We start from the raw sequence: 19,543 nt of genomic DNA, 5'->3' as shown, positions 1-19,543 counted from the left end.
TAAGAAGCTCCTGGCTCCTGGCTTCGGATCTGCATAGCTCTGGCCGTTGCGGCCAACTGGGGAGTGAATCAGCAGATGGAAGACCTCTCTCTCTCTCTCTACCTCTCCTGTCTCTGTGTAACTCTGACTTTCAAATAAATAAATAAATCTTTTATTTAAAAAAAGATATCTCTGTTTTCATAGCACTTTCAAATTAAAAAATCCTAAAAATTTTTGAAAGTGCACAACATATGGAACTGAAGAAACAACTTAATATATTCTGTTGGGGCTGAAGTGGTGTAAAGTGGAGCTCACATTCCCCAGTCTCTACCTGGATTTACTTGTATTCTAAAGGCAGGGTCTAGCAAGGATTCTAGAAACGTTTACTGCTACTGAATGAATGTTGAGTAATGGCATATGGAACTTAATGCGTTTTTTTTTTTTTTTTTTTTTTTGAGTGTCATAGTTAGAGGGAGAGACAAAGAGATGTTCCACCTGCCGGTTCACTCCCCAGATGCTGCCATGGCGGGGGCTGGGCCAAGCCTAAGCAGGAGCTTCCTCCAGGTCTCCCACGGGGATGACAGGGGCCCAAGCACTTGGGCCATCTTCCACTGCTTTTTCCCAGGCTATTCGTAGAGACCGGAATAGCGCCCATATGGGATGCCGGCATCGCAGGTGGGCGCTTTACTCGCTACGCCACAACCCTGCCCCAGTGCGTGCTTTTTAATATGCAAGGCCTCTACAAGTACTAGCACATGTTTCTGATGAAAGAGTAATTAGTACATCTAGACTACGGCCCCGGTAATCTTGTCGCCTTGCCCCCGCCCCTTGCAGTCTAGTGGTAAACTCCGCCTCCCCCGAGACATGTGATTGGTATCACCCGGCCAGGAGTCGGAAAAAAAAAATCCTCCTCCACGGCGACGATTGGCTCCCTCCTTCCCGCGGCCCACCTCAGGGCGGCCCAATGGTACCTTCCCATGTAAGAAAATGATTTTGTCCCGCGCAGACTCCCTCAGCACTTTTTGTAGTCTAAAGCCGGAGAACGGCAAGCTGACAGGAGCAGGGGTCCCATTTCCAACGCCGCCGTCCTTTTTCTCTGGACTGGGGGCTTCCGCCTCCTCAGCATCCCATTCGCGCTTTCTCTTGACGGGTTGGGGTACTGCATCCGCCATGCTGCCTGGGAGGAGATGTGCGCCTGCGCGCACCAGCCGCCGGCCCCGCCCCTCCGCCGGGGATCCTCCTGAGGCCGCGTCTCCGACTCCCGGCGTGCTTCGCGGCAGAGCCCGCGGCGGAGGATTCTGCGCATGCCCGCGGGAGGAGGTTCCCGGCGGGTCTCCCGGAAGGAGGAGGTTTAGTCTAGGTTGCTGGCCTCGGACGCTGCGGCTGTTCTTTGGGCCGGAGGGAAGGGAGAAAGCGGCGATGGGTCTATAAAGAAGCGGACTGGAGGTGGCGGGGCCCAAGTCTTGCGCGCCGGGGGCGGGAACTGGGAGACGCTTTGGGACCGCGGAGGCTGGACGCCGTGTTTGCAGGCTAACGTTTTAATTCTTAGTCCTTTTTTTGGCTGGTTCTGTGGAAGGAATGTTTTTGAAATCTAAGAGCCCTTTTAATTTTTTGGTCCTTTTTTTTTTTTATGGCGCACTGAAGCCACTTTCACTATTTATAGACATGTCCATCGTGACCCTTCCTTGCTTTATAGAGTGGGTGCTTTTTGCAGAGGAGAAAGGTAAGTACTTGAACGGGGCTGGCGCTGCACGTTACCTGCTTGTCCTCTGGCCTCGGAGGCTTTTTCCTGTTTTCTACCAGCGGAAGTGATTTGCTTCGTCCGTCAGGATATCTGCGGCCCCCCCCCCCCCCCCCGTATAAAATTCTTCCTTGTAATTTCTGCTCTAGTGAGTTCCTTTTGTGCCCGTTATTTCTGGCTTGCCGGATTTTGACCATTAGCAACAAGATGCAGTTTTCAGTGCCAGGTATTAAGGACGGTTTGATTTTGGTATTTCTACCAGATATCTGCCAAGATATAATGAATTGGCTAAAAATCTGATTTGTTTTGGAAGGCAGAGCATTTTTCAGGAGAGATTTAGGTCCTGAAATAAATATCTTCAACCAAAAAACAACGATCGCATATCCACAGGCTTCTTGAATATGTCCCTGAAGAGGTTATAAACTATGCAAAACCAGTACAAAATGTCCTGGAGGACAAATGACGTTAATAAAACCTGCCCAATCCCAAGTTCCTGACCTTCGGAAAATTTCTGTGCGTTTTCCTAAGTAAGAAAAATGGGGAAAAAATCTGAGACGTTAGTTTGGAGATTTTCAACCCAGTAGAGGAGGAAACTAAACATTGAGGATCCATTCCAAACTGTAGGTAAATAATCTTTAAAACAATGAGGTAAGGTCTGCTAACAGCTACAATACAGATTTCTTGGGGCTGGTGCTGTGGCACAGCTGGTAAGCCGCCAGCATCCCATATTCCTGCCAGTTCCAGTCCAGGCTGCTCTGCTTCCAATTTACCTCCATGCTGTTGCACCTGGGAAAGCAGCAGAGGATGGCCCAAGAACTTGGGCATCTGCATCGTTGTGGGAGACCCTAATGAAACCCTGGCTTCAGCCTGGCTGTTGGAGCCATTTGGGGAGTAAACCAGCAGCAGATGGAAGCTCAGTAACTCTGCCTTTCAAATAAATAAATAAATTTTTTAAATAACATACATATACATAGATTTTTTTTTTTTTTTTTTTGACAGGCAGAGTGGACAGTGAGAGAGAGAGACAGAGAGAGAAAGGTCTTCCTTTTGCCGTTGGTTCACCCTCCAATGGCCGCCGCTGCAGCCGGCGCACCGCGCTGATCCGATGGCAGGAGCCAGGAGCCAGGTGCTTTTCCTGGTCTCCCATGGGGTGCAGGGCCCAAGCACCTGGGCCATCCTCCACTGCACTCCCTGGCCATAGCAGAGAGCTGGCCTGGAAGAGGGGCAACCGGGACAGAATCCGGCGCCCCGACCGGGACTAGAACCCGGTGTGCCGGCGCCGCAAGGTGGAGGATTAGCCTATTGAGCCACGGCGCCGGCCTATACATAGATTTTTTAAACAGACTTATTTATTTGAAAGGCAGAGTTACAGAGAGAAGAAGAGATTGAGAGAGCTTCCATCCACTAGTTTGCTCCCCAAATGACCCGAAGGCCAGGCTGAAGCCAGGAGCCAGGAACTTCATCTGGGTTTGCCCCATGGATGGTAGGGGCCCAAGCACTGGGCCATCTTCCTCTGCTTTCCCAGGCATGCTAGCAGGGAGCTGGGTTGGAAGCAGAGCAGCCAGGACTTGAGCTGGTGCTCATGTGGGATGACAGCATTACAGGCTGTGGTTTAACCTGCTGCACCACAATACCCCAATAGTTTTAACAAACAGTTTACTCACTCCAGTCACTCCATTTTATTAAAGATTATTGTGTCCAGTTACATTTAGCCTCTAAACTTGACCTATTTTATGTAAATTCAGCAAGGATAGTGATCAGTGACAGGCTGTCTTCAAATCTGCTTTGCTGAAATCTTTCAGAAGTAATTTGGGATTCAACTTTTAAAAGCCTCTTTAGGAGTCTCACAGGCATGGAAAGCCATGACACGGTGGCAAAAACAACCTAAATGAAAGATCCTGGTGAACAAGACCCCAGCAGAAGGAACAGGCCATCAAGGAGGGAGGCGCCTTTCTCTGAAGGGAGGAAGGAACCTCCACTGTGATACGGCCTTGACTAAACAAGTTCAGAGCTGGTGAACTCAAGGGGCTTCCATAGCCTAGACAGCTCATGGCAAGAGCCTCGGGTGATTGCTGACGCCATAAATAAGAGTGCCAATTGTTAAATCAACAACGGGAGTCACTGGGTACAGGCTCCCCACGTAGGATCTCTGTCCTTAATGTGTTTCACTATGAAACTTTTTTTTTTTTTTTTTGACAGGCAGAGTGGACAGTGAGAGAGAGAGACAGAGAGAGAAAGGTCTTCCTTTGCCGTTGGTTCACCCTCCAATGGCCGCCGCTGCAGCCGGCGCACCGCGCTGATCCGATGGCAGGAGCCAGGAGCCAGGTGCTTTTCCTGGTCTCCCATGGGGTGCAGGGCCCAAGCACCTGGGCCATCCTCCACTGCACTCCCTGGCCATAGCAGAGAGTTTACTATGAAACTTAAAAACAACACTACTAGTAAAACAATACCCTATACCTTGAGCAATTGTGTGAGTGCAGCCTGTTGAAATCCTTGCTTAGTGTATACTAAGTTGATCTTCTGTATATGAAGATAATTGAAAATGAAACTCGATGAAGGGCGGGATAGGAGAGGGGAGGGCCGCGGGAGGGAGGGAGGTTGTGGGGGAAAGCCACAACAATACAAAAGTTGCACTTTGTAAATTCACATTTATTAAATAAAAATTTAAAAATGCATATATACATACATAAATGCAAAGTAAAAAAAAATAAAAGCCTCTATAGGAAACAGCCAGGGACTTCACCAAACTTGACAGTGATACCCAGTGAATTCCTTTCTTTTTGATGCCCCAAAGTATTCTGAATTTCTGGATCTATCATAACGGGACATGCTTTACCTTGCATCAACTCTCTATGCAAGGTATGAGGCTGATTTTTCCAACAGGTTTTTATTGGCTTCATAAGGGGACCACAGTTGCTTAAAGAAAGCTGATCATAGCTGAAAATATAACATTCCAGTGTAAGTCTTAGTAATATACCAGTGTCTCCAAATGTCCTATTATAAAGAGCGTAGATTCTTGATACATTTTTGCAATCAAGTAAGTATGCTCCCTGACAGTTTCTGAGTTTTAGAGGATCCAATGGGAATAAAGGTAAATACTTCAGTTCTGCTCACAGAAGTACACTTTACCAAATCACTGCAAGCTATAGATAGCTTAAAAAGTTTCTTTAAGTCTGGAAAAATAAAACATTAAAACAATTAGCGATGTTTCAAAAAGCCATAAAACTTATACTGCTTTATCAATTTGGTCCCATGTAATTCATTCTTATTCTGCTTGATGTTGGGTTAGTTTTATGAATCCAATTTTTTTCCTTTATAGCTCTGAATTTTTTTTTTAATTTGAGAAACAGCGATACGGGTTTTTCTTTGGGTAGTTCACTCCCCAAATGTGTGTAATAGCCTGAGCTGAGCCAGACTGAAACCAGGAGCCAGAAACTGGATCCAGGTCTCCCATGGGGGTATCAGGGACCCATGCACTTCAGTCATCCTCTGCTGCTTCCCAGGGTGCACATTAACCAGAAGCTGTAATCAGAAGCCGAGCCAGGATTCAAACCCAGCCACCCTAATATGGAATGTGGGCTTTTCAAGTGACTTTTCAACTGCTAGACCAAATACCCCTCCAGAGCTCTGTATGTTCTTAACCAGTCCAAAGATGTAATCTTCAAGTAATCAGAAATCTGTAATAAAAAGTATCTGTCATAAAGTCTTTCCTATAAACATTCTTGAAAATAAGCTATTTCCAATTATTGCTTTATTGCAAATCATTTCAGAGAAAAAAAATCAGAATCACTGTCTACAGATTACAATGACTTGGAATTGCCATGGTTAAAATCTGATGAGAGTTTGTTATAACCAACAGTTGACAAATTTGATTATTTCTGTGGCATACAATTTAACCTAATAACCAGAATTACAACTGATAGTGTGTGAGAGTTCTTCAAAAGATTCATGGAAAATGTAATTTAAAGTTAAGTTTATTCTGGTGCAAAAATTTTGATACCCAGCATGGGTATTTGGTGTAGCACTTAAGATATTGCTTGGGGAGGGCCAGTGCCTGTGGTGCCAGCAACCCACATGGGCGCCAGTTTGAGTCCCTGCTGTTCCACTTTTGATCAGCTCTCTGCTATGGCTTGGGAAATCAATAAAAGATGGCCCAAATTCTTGGACCCCTGCAGCCGCACTGGGGACCCAGGAGAAGCTCCTGGCCTTGCTTTGAATTGGCCCAGCTCTAGCCATTTGGGCCGTTTGGGGAGTGAAGAGAGACAGAGATTGAGTTCTGGGCTCCCAGCTTCAGCTTGGCTCACTCACAGCTATTGTGAGCATTTGGAGAATGAAGCAGCAGATGGAAGATCTCTCTCTGCCTTTCAAATAAATTTTCAGTTTTTTAAGATTTATTTACTTATTTGAAAGGCAGAGTTGCAGAGAGGCAGAGGCAGGTAGAAAAAGGGAAGTTTTCCATTGGCTGGTTCACTTCCCAAAGGGCTGCAATGGCTGAAGTGGGCTGATCCAAAGCCAGGAGCTTCTTCCGGGACTCCCACATGAGTGTAGGGGCCCAAGCCCCTGGGCCATCATCTACTGCCTTCCCGGTCCATAGTAGAGAGCTGGATTGGAAGTGGAGCAGCCAGGACTCAAATGGCATCCATATAGGATACTGACACCACAGCCGGTGGCTTTACCTGATATGCCACAACACTGGACTGAAAATTTTCAAATATTCTTAAAAATTTGGAACCTATGGATAGATTTTCATTAAGTACAATTTCCATGAAGTTTCTGAATATTCTCTGTATATGTTAATTTAAAAATAGTATGCACCAAAATAAACATTTTTTAAAATGAATTGTGTTAGTCTTATTGGGAAAAGATCAATTGCTACCTACAGTACAACAAATTGATTTCTTTGGCCATTTATTTTTATTAATAATTGTACATATTTATGGGCTACAATGTGGTACTTTAGTACACTCATAAAATGTGTATTAATCAAAACATGCTAACCAACATTTTTCCTCATTGACATTACTTTATGATTGGAGGCTTGGAGTTTCTTTGCTCTGTTACCCATACATGCTAGATTATTGTGAACTAGCCTCTCTATTATTGCTGTGTAACACTAGAAACTTATTCTTTGAATCTAACTGATTTGGTGCTGCCCATTATCCAAACTCCTGTCACCCCCACCCCTTCCAGTCTCTAGGAATCACCATTTTGTGTTCAATTTGAGTTTTAGGTGTGTGTGTGTTTGTTTTTAAGTTTCAACATATGGTCGAAGGACATGTATTTGTCTTTTTGGATCTTAACATGATGGCCTGCAGCGCCATCCATTTTTCTGCAAATGAGAGGACTTCATTTCTTTTTATGGCAGAATAATATTCTGTTGTCTTTATCTATTTTTCTCTTGATGGACTGCTTGGTTGATTCCTTGTCTTGGCTATAGTGAACAGTGCTGTGGTAAACACAGTGGAGCAGGTATCTCTTTGATAGAATGATCATGTCTTTTGGATATATATCCAGTAGTAGGATTCCTGGATGGTATTGCAGTTCTAGTTAAGAAATCTCCTTACTGTTTTCCATAGTGGCTGCCCTAATTTGCATTCCCACCAACAGTACAAGAGTTCCCCTAGGGCCCACATTACAGTGAAGCAGGTTAAGCCACTGCCTGCAGTGCCAGCATCCTGTATGGTTGCACCTTCCCATATGGACTCCAATTCCAATCCAGAACCCTGCTAATGTGCTTGGGAAAGCAGCATAAAATGGCCCAGGTATCTGGGCCCCTGCATACACCTGGGAGACGTAGAGGAAGCTCCTGGTTTCTGCTTGGCCCAGCCCTAGCCGTTGGTAGCCATCTGGGGAGTAAACCAATGGATGGAAGACCTCTCTCTGATTTTTCTGCAACTCTGCCTTTCAAATAAATAAATCTTTAAAAAAAAAAAAGTTCTCCTTTCCCCACATCCTTGCCAGCATTTGTTCTTTATGTATTTTGTGTGTGTGTGTGTGTGTGTGTGTGTGAATATGAAAGCAGAGTAACAGAGACTAAGAGACAGAAATCTTCCATCCACTGATTCACTCCCCCAAAAGGCCACAATGGACAGTACTGGGCCAGTCCAAAGTGGGAGCCAGGAACTTCTTCCAGGTCTCCCACATGGTGCAGAGGCTCAAGAACTTGGGTCATCTACTGCTGCTTTCCCAGGCACATTAGCAGGGAGCTGGATGGGAAGTGAAGCAGCCAGGACTAGAATTGTGTCCATATGGGATGCCAACATCACAGGTGGCAGCTTAACCTGCTATGCCACAATGCCAGCCCCTCTTCGTGTATTTTTGATAATAGCCATTCTAACAGGCATGAAGTGATACATCATTGTGGGTTTGATTTTCATTTTCCTGATCAATAGTGGTTTTGAACATTTTTTCATTTATTTGTTCATTTGCATTTCTTTTTGTAACTGTTTATTCAGATGCTTTGCCCATTTCTTGGCTGTATTGGTTATATTTTTGTCATTGAGTTTTTTGAGTTACTGATATATTCTATATACTAATCCTTTGTTGGATAAGCAGGTTGTAAATATTTTCTCCCATTCTGCCAAATGTCTCTTCACTCACTCTTTTTTTTTTTTTTTTTTTTTTTTCAGGCAGAGTGGACAGTGAGAGAGAGAGAGACAGAGAGAAAGGTCTTCCTTTTGCCGTTGGTTCACCCTCCAATGGCCGCCGCGGCTGGTGCACTGCGGCCGGTGCACTGCGCTGATCCGAAGGCAGGAGCCAGGTGCTTCTCCTGGTCTCCCATGGGGTGCAGGGCCCAAGGACTTGGGCCATCCTCCACTGCACTCCCCGGCCACAGCAGAGAGCTGGTCTGGGAGGGGGGCAACCGGGACAGAATCCGGCGCCCCGACCGGGACTGGAACCCCGGGTGCTGGCGCCGCTAGGTGGAGGATTAGCCTAGTGAGCCGCGGCGCCGGCTTCTTCACTCTTGTTATTTCCTGTGTTGTGAGAAGCATCTGAGTTTGATATAATCCCATTTGTTTAGTTTTGTTTTTGTGCCTATGCTTTTGAGAGGGATCTTAGCCCAAAAAAATGATTTGCTTACACCAGTGTCTTGAAGTGTTTTCCGTATGTTTTCTTCTAGCAATTTCAGTTTCAGATCATATATTTAGATATTTGATTCATATCGAGTTGATTTTTTTATATGGTAAGAAGTAGGAGCCTAATTTCATTCTTCTAAATATGTATATCCAATTTTTCCATTTATTGAAATATTCCAATTTACATTCTTGGCACCTTTATCAAAAATCAGTTGGCTGTATATACGTGGATTAATTTATGGATTCTCTATTCTGTTCCATTGATGTATGTGTTGGTATGTTATGCAAATGTCATGCTTTTTTAGCTGCTTTAGTATGCTTTGAAAACAGGAATTGTGATGTTTCCAGCTTGATTTTTTTGCTCAGCATCAGTTCTGTTATTCTGGATCTTTTGTGATTCCATATGGATTTTAGGATTGTTTTTTCTAATTCTGCAAAAAAAATGTCATTGGTATTTTGTTAAGGATTACATTGAACCTTTAGATTGCTTTAGGTGATATGGATATTGTAATGATATTAATTCTTCCAATCCATAAACAAGGGATAGCTTTCCATCTGTGTGTGTGTGTGTGTGTTTTATTTATGATTTCTTTCGTTAGTGTTTTAATTTCATTGTAGGAACCTTTCACTTCTTTGGTTAAATTGGTTCTTTTTTTTTTTTCTTTCTTTTTTTCTTTTTTTTCTTTTTTTGACAGGCAGAGTGGACAGACAGAGAGACAGAGAGAAAGGTTTTCCTTTGCCGTTGGTTGACCCTCCAATGGCCACTGCAGCCGGCGCACCGCGCTGATCTGAAGGCAGGAGCCAGGTGCTTCTCCTGGTCTCCCATGGGGTGCAGGGCCCAAGCACTTGGGCCATCCTCCACTGCACTCCCTGGCCACAGCAGAGAGCTGGCCTGGAAGAGGGGCAACCAGGACAGAATCCGGCACCCCGACTGGGACTAGAACCCGGTGTGCTGGAACCGCAAGGCGGAGGATTAGCCTATTGAGCCGCGGCGCCGGCCTAAATTGGTTCTTAAATATTTGATTTTTTTGTAGCTATTGTGAATAAGATTTCTTTTTTTATTTCCCTTTCAGCAAGATTATTATTGGTGTATAAAAATGCTGCTGCTTTTTGAGTGTTGATTTTGTAACCTGAGGCTTCAATAAATTCACTTATCAGTTTTAGCAACAGTTGTGGAGTGTTTAGTTTTTTATGTACAAAATCATGTAATCTGTAAACATGGATATTTTGACTTTCTCCTTTCTAATTTCAGTGTGTTTTCTTTCTTTCTCTTCCCTAATTGCTCTTGCAAATACTTCCAATACTATAGTGAGTAAGTGTAATGAAAGTGGACATCCTTGTCTTGTTCCAGATCGGAGGGAAATGCTTTCAGCTTTTCCACATTCAGTATGATATTGGCTATGTGTTTGCTATATTTAGCTTTTGTTATTTTGAAGTATCTTTCTTCTCTGCCTAACTTGTTAACAGTATTCATCATGAAGGATGTTGGATCTTACCAAATGCTTTTTCTGCACCTGTACAGAGGATCATATGGTTTTTTTGTTCTTCCTTCTGTGGATGTGATTTACGATGTTTATTGATTTGTGAATGTTGAACTACCCTTTCATCCCAGGGATAAATCCAACTTAATCATGACATATGATTTTTTTTTAATGTATGTGTTGGATTTGGTTTGCTGATATTATGTTCTACAAGGATATGGTGTGTAGTTTTCTTTTTGTGTTTTATCTTTAGTTTTGGTATTGAAGTGGTGCTGGGCTAGTAAAAAGAATTTAACAGTGTCCCATCCTGTTCAATGTTTTGGATTAGTTTGGGAACTATTAGAGTTGGTTCCTCTTTAATGTTTTGTAGTGTTCTATTGAAAAGCTATCAGGTTCTAGGCCGGCGCCGTGGCTCACTAGGCTAATCCTCCGTCTAGCGGCGCCGCCACACCGGGTTCTAGTCCCAGTCGGGGCGCCGGATTCTGTCCTGGTTGCCTCTCTTCCAGGGCAGCTCTCTGCTGTGGCCAGGGAGTGCAGTGGAAGATGGCCCAGGTGCTTGGGCCCTGCACCCCATGGGAGACCAGGAGAAGCGCCTGGCTCCTGCCTTCAGGTCAGCGCGGTGCGCCGGCCATTGGAGGGTGAACCAACAGCAAAGGAAGACCTTTCTCTCTGTCTCTCTATCTCTCACTGTCCACTCTGCCTGTAAAAAAAAAAAAAAAAAAAAAAAAAAGCTATCAGGTTATGAAGTTTTCTTTGATGAGAAACTTCTAATTGCTGCTTCAATCGTATTAATCATTACTGGTTTATATTTTCTGTGTCTTCTTGACTTAGTAATGGTAAGTTGTGTGTTTCCAGAAATTTATCCATTTCTTCAAGACTTCCCAAATGTTAGCATACACTTCTTCATAGTAGTTTATTAGGATACTCTGCATTTCTGTGGTATTAGTTGTAATGTTCCTTCTTCTCTAGTTTTATTCATTTGAGTTTTTTCTTTTCTCGTCTGCCTAAAGGTCTTTCTATTTTCTCTTTTCCCAGTTTGATTTTTGAGAAGTTTGTCAACTATCAAAGGTTTCAAACACTTCATTAAATTAGGATCGGAGGTCACTGAGTGATAATTTATTTAACCAAATTGGTAATTAAAAGACTTTAAAAGGAAATACAGAGGCCATACTTGTGGTGCAGTGGGTTAGGCTGCTGCCTGAGATACTGGCATCCCATGTAGGTGCTGGTTTGAGTCCCAACTGCTCCACTTCCAATCCAGCTCCCTGCTAATACACCTGAGAAAGCAGCAGAAGATGACCCAAGTACTTGGAGCCCTGCCACCCACATGGGAGACCCAGATGAAGCTTCTGGCTCTTGGCTTTGGCCTGGCCTGGCCCTAGACATTGCAGCCGTCTGGGGAGTGAACTAGTGGTTGGAAGATGTGTCTTTGTCTCTCCCTATCTGTAACTCTGACTTTCAAAGAAATAAAACTTAAAAGAAAATACATAAGTGATAGTTGTACAAAAACCTTAACTCTCTCTTTTAAAATATTTATTTATTTTGAGAGAGAGTTCCTATCCACAGGTTCACTTCTCCAGAAGTCCCCCAGCCAGGCCAGGAACTCCATCCAGGTTTCCTGGTGGCAGGAACCCAACTACTTGAGCCATCACTGCTGCTTCCCAGGCTCTACATTAGCAGGACAGTGGAGTGAGGAGCCAGAGGTGGTATCAAATCCAGGCACTCCAGTATGAAGTACAAGCACCAACCACTAGCCCAAATGCTTGCCCTAAAATCTTTTCTCTTTTTTTAAAAAAAGTTTTTTCTTACTGTTTTGTTCTCACTACTTGTTAACAGATCTGTTTATTATGTTTCTTCATGATTCAATTTTTTAAAAAGATTTATTTACTTACTTGAAAGTCAGAGTTACACAGAGAGAGAAGGAGAGGCAGAGAGAGAAAGGTCTTCATCCACTGGTTCACTCCCCAAATGGCCGCAACCACCAGAGCTGCGCTGATGGGAAGCCAGGAACCAGGAGCTTCTTCTAGGTCTCCCTAGCAGGTGCAGGGGCCCAAGGACTTGGGCCATCTTTCACTGCTTTCCCAGGCCATAGCAGAGAGCTGGATGGGAAGTGGAACAGCCAGGACTCGAACCAGTGCCCATATGGGATGCCGACACTGCAGGCGGTGACTTTACCGGGTACCCCACAGCACCAGCACCGATAATTCAATTTTTTAAAATTTGAGAGGCAGACTTATAGACAGAGGGAGAGAGAGAGAAAGGTCTTCCATCTGCTGATTTATTCCCCAAATGGCTGCAATGGCTGGAACTGAGCCAATAGAAAGCCAGGAGCCGGGAGTTTCCTCTGGGTCTTCCACCTGGGTGCAGAGGCCCAAGGACTTGGGCCATCTTCCACTGCTTTCCCAGGCTATCAGCAGGGACTGGATCAGAAGTGAAACAGCCAGGACTTGAATCAGTGTCCATGTGGGATGCCAGTGTTGTGGGAAAGGCTTAACCCACTACGCCACAGTGCCAGCTCCAAACCTTTTCTCTTTAACTCAGTTTTTCCAAGTTACCAAAGACATGAAAAAGATACCATAAACACAGAGAATTATATCAATGAAAACACAGATCTTTCTTCTTTCCCTCCTGCAGTTTGCTCAAAACATGAACAAAGCAAATACACTCTCATAATTATTAATGAAAATCTTGTTTTCAAGTGAAAAGGCCAAATTCTAGTTTTACATCAGTGTACTTTTGATATTATCTTTGTTTTTGACAGAGTTGGAGGGCTCTCATCCTTTGGTCATGTGGAGATTCTCATCTTCCTCATATGCTTACAATGGCCAGGGCTGGGCCAGGATAAGACCAGGCACTTTGAACCCAATCCAGGTCTCCCATATGGGAGGCAGAAACTCAGTTACTTGAGCCATCACCCCTGCTGGAAGGATGGTAAATCAGGAACCAGAACTGGTACTCAAGGCCAATACTCTGATATGGGACATGGGACATGGGTATTCCAACCAGTGTTGGACTCCAAAACACCTACCATTAATCTTTTTTTTTTTTTTGAAAGAGAGAGAGATCTCCCACCTGCTGGTTTACTCCCTGTTTGGCTGTAACCACCAGGTTTGGGCCAGACTGAAGCCAGGAGCTAAGAGCTTCATCTGGACCTCCCATGTGGAAGGCAGGGGCCCAAGCACCCAGGCCATCATCTGCTGCTTTTCCCTGGCCACCAGCAGGGAGCTGGATTGGAAGTGGAGCAATCAGGACTCAAACTGGGGCCAACATGGGATGTGATGCCAGCATTGCAAGTAGCAGCTTTACCCACTATACCACAATGTCAACCCCAACTAATGCTTTTTTCTTTTTTTTTAGTTTTTTTTTTTAAAGATTTATTTATTTATTTGAAAGGCAGAGTACAGAGAGATAGAGACAGAAAGTTGAGCCAGGAGCTTCTTCTGGGTTCCCACATGGGTGCAGGAGCTCAAGCACTTGGGCCATCTGCTGCTGCTTTCCCAGGCCATTAGCAAAGAGCTGGATCAGAAGTGGAGTAGTTGGGATTTGAACCAGCACCTATATAGGATGCCAGTACTGCAGGTGGCAGCTTTACTCACTACACCACAGTGCCTGCCCCTAATGCTTATTTGTCAAATTTTGTTTGAAAGGTAGGTGAGAGAGCGAGAGAGCGAGAGAGAGAGAGAGAGAATGTTCTTCCATCAACTGGTTGACTCCCCAGATGCCCACAACAGCCTGGGCTGGATCAGACTGAAGCCAGGGACCAGGAATCTCCATCTGGGTCTCTTGTGGATGGCAGGGGGTCAACACTTGAGCCATAATCAGCTGCCTTCCAGGATGTGTATAGCAGAGGAAGGACTCAATTACAGGCACTCTGATGGGGGATGCAGATGTCCCAAGTGGTGGCACCAAAACACCCACTGCAAAGCTTATGTAAAAAGTCTTTATAATAAATTCAATTTTAATCATTTTAACCACACAAGATTTCTTTTAATTTCTGTCAGTTTTCTATATCCATTGGTTTTGTTTTTATCATTCCTCCTACTATTCGTTAACCTCTAAACCAGAAAGAAGTATGTTTCCTTCAACAAGAAGTAGCCTCATGTGTGTCTTACAGCTGTCACCACCAAAAACACATCCTATTTTCCTTGTACAATTTGCACACATAATTTTTTATAGTTTTATTTTTAGCAATTACATATTCTAATTACAAATAATCTTTAAAATATTTATTCGACAGGCAGAGGTGGCTTCCTCTCTTAGAGCCCCCCTTCTGGCTGCTGTGGTAGGAGCTTTGTGATTTAAATCATGTTTGCTCAAAAAAAAAAAAAAAAAAAAGAGTGACAGACAGGGAAAGAGAGAGAGGGCTTCATCTGCTGGTTCACTCCCCAAATGGATAAAACACCTAGGTCTGGATCATACTGGAGCCAGGAACCTAGAATTCCACCTAAGTCTTCTATATGGGTGGTAGGGGCCCAAGCACAATCACTGCTTTTCTTTCTTTCTTTTTTTTAAAATTTATTTATTTGACAGGTAGAGTTACAGACAGTGAGAGAGAGAGACAGAGAGAAAGGTCTTCCTTCCGTTGGTTCATCCCCCAAATAGCCGCCATGGCCGGCGCTGCGCTGATCTGAAGCCAGGAGCCAGGTGCCTCTTCCTGGTCTCCCATGCGGGTACAGGGGCCCAATCACTTGGGCCATCCTCCACTGCCCTCCTGGGCCACAGCAGAGAGCCAGACTGGAAGAGGAGCAACTTGGACTAGAACCCGGTACCCATATGGGATGCCGGTGCCACATTAACCAAGTGAGCCACAGCGCCAGCCCCATGCACTTCACTGCTTTTCTAGGCTTATGAACAGAGAGCTGTATTGGAAACACAGCAGCTGGAACTGGAACCTATACTCCAATAAGGGATGCTGGCATTGCAAGCAACAGCTTAACCCTCTGTGTCACAACATCAGTCTCACAATTTTAAGTTTTAAGAATTGTGATCTATGGGTCGGCACTGTGGCATAGTGGGTTAAGCCAGCATCCTATATGGGTGACAGTTCTAGTCCGGGCTGTTTCACTTCCAATCCAGCCCCTGCTGATAGCCTGGGAAGCAATGAAGATGGCCCACGTCCTTGGGCCCCCACCACCCACATGGGAGACCCAGAAGAAGTTCATAGCTTTGGACCAGTCCGGCTCTGGCCATTGTGGCCATCTGGGGAATGAACCAGTGGATGGAAAATATCTCCTGTAAACCCTGCCTTTCAAATGAAGAAATAAATATTTCTTAAAAAATTTTTGATCTAGCATTCTGTAAATTAACACTATTTTATAGTCTCTTAGAAATGTGTTTCAAGGCAGGCATTGTGGTGCATTGCCACTTGGGATGGCCACGTTCCATATCAGAGTGCCTAGGATCAAGTCCCACCTCCACTTCTGATCCAGTTTCCTGTTAATGCACGTTCTGGGAGGCAGATGATGGCTTATGTACTTGGGTGTCTGCCATGCACATGGACGACCCAGAAGGAGTTCACGCCTCCTGGGTTCAGCATGACCCAGCCTTGGCTGTTGGGAGCATTTAGGGTATGTTCCAGGTCATTCTGCCTTTCAAAGAAATAAAAATAAATAAACTTTAAAAGCAAACTTCCTTTTTAAAAAAAAGATTATAATATGGTCTAGTAATTAAAATTTTGCATCCCACATCAGAGTACCTGGGTTTGATTCTAAAGTCAGACTACCAATTCCAGCTTCCTGCCAATGCAAACCTTGGAAGGTAGCAAGTGATAGCTGAGTGGTTAGGATCTTGCCTTCACAGGAGACCTGGATTACATCCCTACCTCCTGGTTTTGGCCCTAGTCCTGTCCCAGCCATTACAGGCATTTGGGGAGTGAATTAGCCAACTGGAATGCTTTTTTTTTTTTTTTTTTTTTTTTTAACAGGCAGAGTGGACAGTGAGAGAGAGAGACAGAGAGAAAGGTCTTCCTTTGCCGTTGGTTCACCCTCCAATGGCCGCCCCGGCCGGCGCGCTGCAGCCGGCGCACCGCGCTGATCCGATGGCAGGAGCCAGGAGCCAGGTGCTTTTCCTGGTCTCCCATGGGGTGCAGGGCCCAAGCACCTGGGCCATCCTCCACTGCACTCCCTGGCCACAGCAGAGAGCTGGCCTGGAAGAGGGGCAACCGGGACAGAATCCGGCGCCCCGACCAGGACTAGAACCCGGTGTGCCGGCGCCGCAAGGCAGAGGATTAGCCTAGTGAGCCGCGGCGCCGGCCTGGAATGCTTTCTCTTACCCTTCCTCACTCCTCCTTTTTGTTTCTCTGCCTCTCAAATAAATAGAAAATAAAATTTCAAAAAAGAAATACATATTTCCTCAGAGCACAACTTTTTATTGTAGTTTTTGTTTTTTTGTTTGTTTCTTTTGACAGGCAGAGTGGACAGTGAAAGAGAGAGACAGAGAGAAAGGTCTTCCTTTGCCGTTGGTTCACCCTCCAGTGGCTGCCACGGCTGGCGCGCTGCGGCTGGCACACCGTGCTGATCCGATGGCAGGAGCCAGGTACTTATCCTGGTCTCCCATGGGGTGCAGGGCCCAAGCACTTGGGCCATCCTCCACTGCACTCCCTGGCCACAGCAGAGAGCTGGCCTGGAAGAGGGGCAACCGGGACAGAATCCAGCACCCCGGCCAGGACTAGAACCCGGTGTGCCGGCGCCGCAAGGCGGAGGATTAGCCTAGTGAGCCGCGGCACCGGCCTTATTGTAATTTTATATATTTACTTATTTATTTGAAAGACAGAGTTAGAGAGAGATGAGAGACAGAGACAGAGATCTTCCATTTGGTGGATCACTCCCTAAATGGCCACAGTGGCCTAGACTAGGCCAGACTGGAGCCAGGAGCTTCATCTGGGTCTCCCACATGGGTGGCAGGGGCCCAATCTTATGCTGCTTTTCCAGGCACATTAGCAGGGAGTTGGAAGTGGAGCAGCCAAGACTTAAAGCTGAGCTCACACAGGATGCCTGCATCACAGGCATTAAACTACTGAGACACGAGCCACAATATGGCCCTTATTTTTTTAAGATTTATTTATTTGAAAGGCACGATTACAGAGAAAGAGGGAGAGACAGAGAGAGAGAAATCTTAATCTTCTATCCACTGGTTCACTCTCCAGTGGCCACAACAGCTAGAGTTGGGCCAGATTGAAGCCAGGAGCTTCTTCCTGGTCTCCCATTTGGGTACAGAGGCCCAAGTACTTGGGCTATCCTCTGCTGCTTTCCCAGGTGCATTAGCATGGAGCTGGGTTGGAAGTAGAGCATGTGGGACTCCAACCAGTTCCCATATGACATACTGTTGTTGCAGGCAGTGGTTTTACCTGCTACAGACTCAGATATCTTTCATTTTCATCTATTTGGGTTGCAGAGACAGAAACAGACAAACATACAGAGATATGCTGATTTAGTGATTTGCTCTCCAAAGGCCCACAACAGCTGGGGCTAGGCCAGGCCAAAGCCAGGAGCCAGGAACTCCATGTGATCTCCCACTTGGGTGCTGCTTCTCAGGATCTGCCACTAATAAGAAGCTGGAGTCAGGAGCCAGGTATCTAACCAAAGTACTCCAATATGGGATGCAGGAGCCTGAATTGCTAGGCTAAATGCTGCCCTCTCCAAATATCCTTATTTCCTTTGTAATAAAAAGGCAAAGATAGATAATTTTTAAACCTTATGTTCAATATTTAATGTTTCACTACTTTATCTTATTTGGAAAGGATCTAGTCAATGATTGTCCAGCACTTAACTTAGTGAAACTTTAAAAAAAAAAACATTTATTTATTTAAGAGGTAGAGTTACTGAGGGAGAGGCAGAGACAGAGGTCTTTCATTCGCTGGTTCACTCCCCAAGTGGCTGCAGTGGCTGGAGCTGAGCTGATCCAAAGCCAGGAGCCAGGAGCTTCTTCCAGGTCTTACACGTGGGTGCAGGGCCAAGCCCATTAAGTGAGTCTTAAATCAAGCAGTTTATCTGTTTATGAGGACTACCTTTACTTAACATCTCATGAAATTTTCCAAACATAATTGTTAAATGTGAGTTAATTAAATAAGACATAAGTAAAAGTTTATAAACTTTTTATACAGTAGTTGTTTTATAATTTGTTTATTAGAAGGTTTCCCAAATCTCTCTGGTAATTATACCCTTAAGAGTCTCACTAAGTTAGGGCCAGTGGTGTAGTAGGCTAAGACTCCGACTGCAGAGCCAGCATCCCATATGGGCACCAGTTCGTGTCCTGGCTGCTCCTCTTACAATCCAGTTCTCTGCTTATGGCCTGGGAAAGCAGTAGAAGATGGCCCAAGTACTGGGGTGTGGGAGACCCGGAAGAAGTTCCTGTTCCTGGCTTCCAATTGCTCAGCTCCAGCCATTGTGGCAGTTTGGGGAGTGAACTGGTGGGTGGAGGACCTTTCTCTTTGTCTCACCTTCTCTCTGTCTGTAACTCTACCTCTCAAAAAAATAAAGTATTTTTTAAAAAAAAAAAACTGACTTAATGGAATTTTTTTCATTATCACCAATGGATATTGAATTTTGTCAAATGCTTTTTCTGCATCTATTGAGATAATATGGTGTTTCTTCTTCTTTTTGTTTTAAAAAAATCTGAAACATAGAGCAATGATTTGCAATGTGTGGTCTAAGGATTTTTTTTAAAAAAGATGTATTTGTTTATTTGTAAGGTAGTTACAGGGAGAGAGGGAGAGACAGAGATCTTCATCCACTGGTTCACTCCCCAGGTGGCCTTAATGGCCAGGTGAGGCCAGGCCGAAGCCAAATGCCCACCACCACTACTGTCCTTTCTTTCCACATTTTACTGGGGGCCTATGAAGCACAGAAGGACAAAAAAGGAACTGAGGGTTTTATTTTGCAAATTATGACTGTTTATAGGAACCTAATGAAATCTGTAGTCTTAAAGAAAATAGAACTGTATTATTAGATCAATAAGAAAAATAAATTATAATCCTTTTTACCAGGAATACATAAAAATTTGTATAATTTTGAAATAGCTTTTGCAGCAGAAATGGAGAACATGAAGTACTAAGGAATAAGTCTAATAAAATATGAGGCTGACCAATTTGGAAAAGATTATAAAGCCTTATTGGTATACATTTAAAAACATAACTAAGTGGTGACAAACTTTTTTTTTTTTTTTTAAGATTCATTGATTTATTTGAAAGGCAGAAGAGTTAAAGAGAGGCAGAGAGAGAGAGAGAGAGAAAGAGAGAGGTCTTCTATCCACTGGTTCACTCCCCAAGT

General features: G+C 44.5%; 1 protein-coding gene across 2 annotated transcripts in view; it reads right to left on the bottom strand.

Moving 5' to 3' along the window:
- The window catches only part of DCPS (decapping enzyme, scavenger), a 48,601-nt gene extending 47,157 nt beyond the window's left edge, over positions 1 to 1,444 (bottom strand). The window contains exon 1 of one of the 2 annotated variants that reach the window (XM_002708301.5): positions 951 to 1,444. In XM_002708301.5, the coding sequence (XP_002708347.1) occupies positions 951 to 1,151 (201 nt within the window). In that variant the 5' untranslated portion in view covers positions 1,152 to 1,444. The remainder of the gene's footprint in view (positions 1 to 950) is intronic. The other variant, XM_070048293.1, reaches the window with a different exon arrangement.
- Positions 1,445 to 19,543: the final 18,099 nt, after the last annotated feature.

The sequence above is a fragment of the Oryctolagus cuniculus genome, chromosome 1, assembly GCF_964237555.1.
Source record: "Oryctolagus cuniculus chromosome 1, mOryCun1.1, whole genome shotgun sequence".
Taxonomy (NCBI): Eukaryota; Metazoa; Chordata; class Mammalia; order Lagomorpha; family Leporidae; genus Oryctolagus; species Oryctolagus cuniculus.
This window is presented reverse-complemented; position numbering and strand designations above follow the sequence as displayed.